This window comes from Salmo salar, chromosome ssa17, assembly GCF_905237065.1.
Source record: "Salmo salar chromosome ssa17, Ssal_v3.1, whole genome shotgun sequence".
Lineage (NCBI taxonomy): Eukaryota > Metazoa > Chordata > Actinopteri > Salmoniformes > Salmonidae > Salmo > Salmo salar.
Genome location: NC_059458.1, coordinates 55,302,130 through 55,309,821, shown reverse-complemented (window position 1 = coordinate 55,309,821; position 7,692 = coordinate 55,302,130). Strand labels below are relative to the sequence as shown.

At 44.3% G+C, this 7,692-nt stretch overlaps 1 protein-coding gene across 5 annotated transcripts in view; it reads right to left on the bottom strand.

Annotated features, from left to right (window-relative positions):
* LOC106576110 (neural Wiskott-Aldrich syndrome protein) overlaps nt 1-7,461 on the bottom strand; it is a 33,156-nt gene extending 25,695 nt beyond the window's left edge. For 2 of the 5 annotated variants that reach the window (XM_014152998.2, XM_045699738.1), the window contains exon 1: nt 6,768-7,454. In XM_014152998.2, coding sequence (XP_014008473.1) covers nt 6,768-6,872 — 105 coding nt within the window. In that variant the 5' untranslated portion in view covers nt 6,873-7,454. Of the gene's footprint in view, nt 1-1,964; nt 2,271-6,767 lie in introns of those variants that run through there. The other 3 variants (XM_045699737.1, XM_045699736.1, XM_045699739.1) reach the window with 3 other exon arrangements.
* Between the last annotated feature and the right edge of the window lie 231 nt (nt 7,462-7,692).

Below are 7,692 nucleotides of genomic sequence, written 5' to 3'. Positions count from 1 at the left end.
CCCTAGTCACTATACCCTTACTTATACAGTGACTTGACATATTCCATATTTTGTTGTGTTCGACTGAATTAAAAATGTATTAAAAATATTATTTCTCTCACCCATCTACACACAATAACCCATAATGACAAAGTGAAAACTTGTTTTTAAACATTTTTCCAAATGTATTGAAAATTAAATCCAAAAAGATCTAATTTAAATACAGTTGAAGTTGGATGTTTACATACACTTAGGTTGGAGTCATTAAAACTCATTTTTCAACCACTCCACAAATTTCTTGTTATCAAACTATAGTTTTGGCAAGTCGGTTAGGACATCTACTTTTTGCACGACACAAGTCATTTTTCCAACAATTGTTTACAGACAGATTATTTCACTTAGAATTCACTGTATCACAATTCCAGTTGGTCAGAAGTTTACATGCACTAACTTGACAGTGCTTTTAAACAGCTTAGAAACTTCCAGAAATTGATGTCATGGCTTTAGAAGCTTCTGATAGGCTAATTGACATAATTTGAAGGTGTACCTGTGGATGTATTTCAAGGCCTACCTTCAAGACCTCAAAAACAATTGTAGACCTCCAAAAGTCTGGTTCATCCTTGGGAGCAATTTCCAAAAGGTACCACGTTCATCTGTACAAACAATAGTACGCAAGTATAAACACCACGGGACCACGCAGCCGTCATACCACTCTGGAAGTAGACGCGTTCTGTCTCCTAGAGATGAACTTACTTTGGTGTGAAAAGGGAAAGTCAATCCCAGAACAGCAGCAAAGGACCTTGTGAAGACGCTGGAGGAAACAGTCACAAAAGTATCTATATCCACAGTAAAACGAGTCCTATAATCGACATAACCTGAAAGGCAGCTCAGCAAGGAAGAAGCTACTGCTCCAAAACAGCCAGACTACGGTTTGCAACTGCACATGGAACAAAGATCGTACTTTTTGGAGAAATGTCCTCTGGTCTGATGAAACAAAAATACAACTGTTTGGCCATAATGACCATCGTTATGTTTGGAAGAAAAAGGGGGAAGCTTGCAAGCCGAAGAACACCATCCCAACCGCGAAGCACAGGGTTGGCAGCATCATGTTGTGGGGGTGCTTTGCTGCAGGAGGGACTGGTGCACTTCACAAAATAGATGACATCATGAGGAAGGAAAATGTCGATATACTGAAGCAACATCAAGACATCAGTCAGGAAGTTAAAGCTTGGTCGCAAATGGGTCTTCCAAATGTACAATGACCCCAAGCATACTTCCAAAGTTGTGGCAAAATGGCTTACGGACAACAAAGTCAAGGTATTGTGTGGCCATCACAAAGCACTGACCTCAATCCTATAGAGAATTTGTGGGCAGAACTGAAAAAGCGTGTGCGAGCAATGAGGCTTACAAACCTAACTCAGTTACACCAGCTCTGTCAGGAGGAATGGGCCAAAATTCACCCAACTTATTGTGGGAAGCTTGTGGAAGGCTACCCGAAACGTTTGACCCAAGTTAAACAATTTAAAGGCAATGCTTCCAAATACTAATTGAGTGCATGTAAACTTCTGACCCACTGGGAATGTGATGAAAGAAATAAAAGCTGAAATAAACCTCTCCCAACTATTATTCTGACATTTCACATTCTTAAAATAAAGTGGTGATCCTAACTGACCTAGGAATAAATGTCAGAATTGTGAAAAACTGAGTTTAAATGTATTTGGCTAAGGTGTATTTAAACTTCCAACTTCAAATGTAAGTATTCACACCCCTGAGTGAATAATTTGTAGAAGCACCTTTGGCATCAATTACAGCTGTGAGTCTTTCTGGGTAAGTCTCTAAAAGCTTTGCACACCTGGATTGTGCAACATTTGCCCATTATTATCTTCAAAATCCTTCAAGCTCTGTCAAATTGGTTGATGATCATTGCTAGACAAACATTTGAGGTCATGCCATAGATTTTCAAGTAGATTTAAGTCAAAACTAACTTGGCCACTCAGGAACATTCGTCGTCTTCTTGCTAGGCAACTCCATTGTAGATTTGGAACTGTGTTTTAGTCATTGTCCTACTGAAAAGTGAATTCATCTCCCGGTGTCTGGTGGAAAGCAGACTGGTTACAGGTTTTCCTCTAGGATTTTGCATGTGCTTAGCTCTATTCCTGTTGTTTACGAAGCATGTGACAAATAAAATTTGACTGAAAATGTATTTCAATAGAATTCAAAATATGTACATGTTGCCTACTTACACACACGCAAAAGTATGCAGACACCCCTTCAGATTAGTGGATTCAGCCATTTCAGCCACACATATTGCTGACAGGTGTATTAAAAAAAAAAACGAGCACACAGCCATGCAATCTCCATAGACAATGTCAGTAGAATGGCCTTACTGCAGAGCTCAGTGACTTTCAACGTGGCACCGTCATAGTATGCCACCTTTCCAACAAGTCAGTTTGTCAAGTTTCTGCCATGCTAGAGCTGCCCTGGTCAACTGTAAGTGCTGTTATTGTGGAGTGGAAACGTCTAGGAGCAACAAGGGCTCGGCCGCGAAGTGGTAGGCCAGACAAGTTTACAGAACGGGACCACCGGGTGCTAAAGCACGGAAAAATCATCTGTCATTGGTTGCAACACTCACTACAGAGTTCCAAACTACCTCTGGAAGAAACGTCAGCACAATAACTATTCGACGGGAATTTTATGAAATGGGATTCCGTGGCCGAGCAGCCGCACACAAGCTTAAGATCAACATGCGCAATGTCAAGCATTGGCTGGAGTGGTGTAAAGCTCGCCACCATTGGACTCTGGAGCAGTGGAAACAAATCTGGGTTTGGCGGATGCCAGGAGAACACTACCTGCCCCGATGCATAGTGCCAACTGTAAAGTTAGGTGGAGGAGCAATAATGGTCTGGGGCTGTTTTTCATGGTTTGGACTAGGCCCCTTAGTTCCAGTGAAGGGAAATCTTAATGCTTCAGCATACAATGACATTCTAGATCATTTGGTGCTTGCAACTTTGTGGTAACAGTTTGGGGAATGCCCTTTCCTGTTCCAGGATGACAATGCCCTCATGCACAAAGCGAGGTCCATACAAAAATGGTTTGTCGAGATCGGTGTGGAAGAACTTGACTGGCCTGCACAGAGCCCTGACCTCAACCCCATTGAACACCTTTGGGATGAATTAGAATTGCCCAACATCAGTGCCCGACCTCATTAATGCTCGTGGCTGAATGAAAGAACGTTCCAACGGCAATGTTCCAACATCTTGTGAAAAGCCTTCCTAGAAGAGTGGAGGCTGTTATAGCAGCAAAGGAGGGACCAACTCCATATTAATGCTCAAGATTTTGGAATGAGATGTTGGACGAGCAGGTGTCCACATACATCACATGACTGCATTAAAATATACCTTTGGTCATCTCCGGTTTCATTTAAATCTTTTTATCCTTCAACTTATTTATAGCAATTGCAAATATTTGCAGTCAACTTTGTTCCGAAGTTATCGTTGACCACAATCAGACAGAAACATCTTGATTCTATGTTTAGCAGAGATCTTGTGTGAATAAAGTGACGCAGAAGGGTAAACAAAAGCAGCTTACGACACTTAGCCGTTTTACGAGTGGTCTTAGGCAGTCGGTAAATAACAAGCGCTTTCAAGTGCAACTTTAGTAACAACGGTTTTGGGAAACAGCACAGAGATTTACCAATGCTCCTACGAAGGTTCTAACAGTGAACTTAGCCTTAAAAATGATTTTGGGAAACGGGGCCCAGGTTCTTCCCCAAGTTTACTAGCCTCATCGCAGAGGGGTTCAGGCCCATTATCCTGCAGATGAAAGGCAGGCCAGGGCATAAAGTGGTAAACCAAGTTTACTACAAAACCTAGTAGCTAACTACACACAGATGGGCTGTGCAGTGTCTGGGGACATGAAGCTTTCTAGCCTAGCCTACATTTCAAAGAAAGAAATATCTGTCTGTGCTCATCTAGTGGGCTGTGCTCACAACAGGGCTACCGCAGTGAGGTCACAGAGAGCTGAGCTGTATCATCCATCAGCCTCTCCAGCTCTGATCACCAGTAGCAGCCAGAACGAGCCCCGCTGGCCACAGGAAGCACCCAGTCCCAGTGACATCATCAACGCTCACCATGGCACCACTCTCCAGGCGCTACGACACACTACAGCCAGTGGGACTGTAGAGGGCTCACATGGGGAAACAAACAGGATGTTGAATGTACAGTAACTGTGCATCATTCATCCATGTCCTGACAGTATTTCCCATGTATCCTAAAAACGTGGGATTGGGTAGGAATGGCTGGGGTTGGGAAAGACAAAGAGAGGGGGAAGTTCAGAGTGGAGTTGGGAAGGAGTAGAGACTGGAGAGTAGTAGGAAATACAGACACTGGTAAGGGGAGGCAGATGGCCCAGAGCAGGCCTGGTAAGGGGAGGCAGATGGCCCAGAGCAGGCCTGGTAAGGGGAGGCAGATGGCCCAGAGCAGGCCTGGTAAGGGGAGGCAGATGGCCCAGAGCAGGCCTGGTAAGGGGAGGCAGATGGCCCAGAGCAGGCCTGGTAAGGGGAGGCAGATGGCCCAGAGCAGGCCTGGTAAGGGGAGGCAGATGGCCCAGAGCAGGCCTGGTAAGGGGAGGCAGAGATGGGGAAAGAGTGGGAACAGGGAAGAGGTTGGGAAGGAGAGTATGTGGTAAAGATCAAAAGGAAAGTTTTTGCCACTCCTGCACAAAACACTGAAGGAGGTCGACCACCGCACTTCCTGCTGGAGAGGACTGCTGCTCAGGCAGTCTCACACACACACAAATTGGATAGCTTCCAACTCTAGCCCAGTGCTGATAGTAAGAAGTGAAGCAGTAGGAATACCAATGAGTTGAATGTCAGTGAAGCCACAGCAACACAGGTTGGACCTCTCACACGTGTGATTCACCATCTGGCAGGGCCTGCGTTTCAAAGTTTGCGGCTCACTGTTTGTATGTATGAATGACTGAAAGAGAGGAGAGAGAGAGAGACACTGAGCTGAAATCCACTGACAGCTCTGATTCCGATTAGCATATAACAGCTATGTCTCAACAGGCAACTTGGGTAATAGACATTAGCTTCTGGCTTAGCTAGCATAACATTACTTGCCTTTAACGACTGGAATAAACCAAAGGTTAAACACAGAAGCCAGGGGCTGTTCAGTGTTCAGTTCTCTGTGGAGGAAGAGAAAAGACTGCAGCAGCGATGATGACTTCCTACATTTTCTTCTCTAGCTACATGAGACCATTACATAACAAGCAATCACTCACTTCTCCTGGATTTTAACAAGATTTTTTTATCGTGAGGAGAGTGAGGCAGGAATGTTCCTCACGCAACTGCCTGGGCTGTGTCACATGGTGAGTGACATGGCCTGGATGTCTGTCGAATGATGTCATTGGCTGTTTATGCAGGTGTACAACACATGTGCAGAGACACCTGGGACAGGTATGACAGGTAGGAGGCGGGACTCTCTTCTGGCACAACACGTGAGAAATAGGAAGTAAGATAAGACTACTTCCTCCACACCACCTTAGCCTACTTTGTGAACATGGCAAAGGTAACATGACTCAAAGCCAGACAATATGGGGAAGTAAAGGGCGTGGTAATGTGGCATGGGAAAGTTACTACCGAGACAAAACTCAACACATCTACTCTCGAGAAACTGTCGGCTCAACCGCCGTAGGGAACGTGTGCGAGCAGTATCCGTCTTCACACTGGGCAGAAACCTGCCAAGAAGCCAAAATTAGTTTCAAACATTACGCAACACAGCCTGACCTATATCCATGAGGAAATCTGATTAAACCACATGCCCGATGAACTGATTAACAACATTAAATGGCGTCCAATTGTATCAACCAACCTGGTGTTTACAGGTAGCTTATACCCGTATGGAGAGTGAAATAAGGGGGGTGGGTGCATTCTCTCTATGAATGACAGCCTACCACCCAAGGCTAGCCAGGTAGTTAATTGACATAGATCAAGTTGACATTTAAAATAGCCAAGGTTAAAGAGTGCAATCACTGAAGATCATATTTCAAGAGGACACATTGCTTCTATTGAAATATACATTTCCTGGAAGTGTCAATTGACAACAAAACGCGTTATATAATCTAAATTTCAGGCCGTCACATTAAATAGCGCCTTGCCCATCAGAGATAATTTGCCAGTGATACATTCTTCACTGATTGCTGCATCTCAGAAACCCGAGGAGAGCAGTCAACTGAATTGAATTGTGTGATTGCCTATGAGAACGTATCGTGTGGACAACAGAACAATGAATGGCAAGTGTTGTAGCATGCCAGACAGATTGTTCAGAACACACAGGCGGCTTCCGAAATCTGCCAAGGCATTATGCAACGCTGGTACGAATAATAATTCGTGGCCGGGTTGATGGGTTTACCAGATCCAAACACTGGCCCTGGTCTAGGCCAACAAAACCGAGCAGCACATTCTTGTTAACAGTAGTTTGGCTCGTTCGGGTGTTTCCATGCTATGCAGGTGTGTCAGGGAACACCCGAGGCCTCCGGGCTTGACAAACTTTCTACCGCCCAAATGTCACTGTGTCCTGGGAAAGCAACGTTCCCTTTTCCTTAACCCTGTTCAACCGGTCCAGCCGAAGCCAATGGAAGGACCGTCAGTGCCAGTGGAGAGAGTTGGTTCCCTTCGATTGTTATATCAAATATATTGAGGCATCAATTACACAGGTTTCAAGTCATCCTGAAACGGGTAAACATCATCCATGAGCAATTAGTAAAGAAAGTATAACTGATCAACTTACCGTGCATTTCCTGCCGAGGTAATTGAAGAGACAGTCGTTCTCTTGTGGGGTTAGCAGTATGGATCCATTGTTAGCGGGCCGCCGTTGCGGCATTTGGCCACTCATCACTGACAATCAACCAAAAGGTGTGTTATGATTCCCGATTCGTCGTTGTATGAAACCCAAACAAATAGTCATTGATCTGCCGTGGCCTGCAACCAGACCCTCACATCGATGCACGTCTGACCGCAACCCGATAGAAACCGCTTTAGTATGCAAACATCCCGGTTGGTTCCAAACACAACGCAAAGTCCTCCTTCAATCCAAATTATGAGAACATTACGGCAACGTCCTGAAGACGGTAGATACTAAAGTTTCATCGGAACTCCAGCGCAAACAACAGCAGATTTGTGGCTCAATCCAACATGGCAGTCTGTGGGAATAAACCAAACACGTAAGGGGGGAGTGCGCACTTTTGAAATGCAGCACTAGATCATCTTGAGAGCATTAAACGGTTGTTACACAACATGTATCACATAAACATGTATAATCTTTATATTAAAAATGAATGCAAATTCGTCAAAAGAAGCGCAACTAAAATAATTTTTGAGAGAACGGTACGATCCACTCCGCCTATGTTTATACCAAAGATTATTATAACTAACCCAAGATGAAACAAAGCCTGACGTTTGAAACGGGAACAAATAAAGCACAGTGGGGAGAGGCAAGCACGAACTAGTGAGATCCTATTAGCGCATTCATTTACATATATCCGCTAGGGACCGCCTACTATGTGAAGTGCGCCTGTGCGATAACTCTATTTGAACCTTGCACTCCTTCTAAAGAACGCAATTTTTTTGAAACCTTGGCAAAGGGTAATGTCTACAAAACGCAGTCCACTCTGTTACAGATTCTGGTTTTGGAAACAGAAAACTGTATGTTTAAT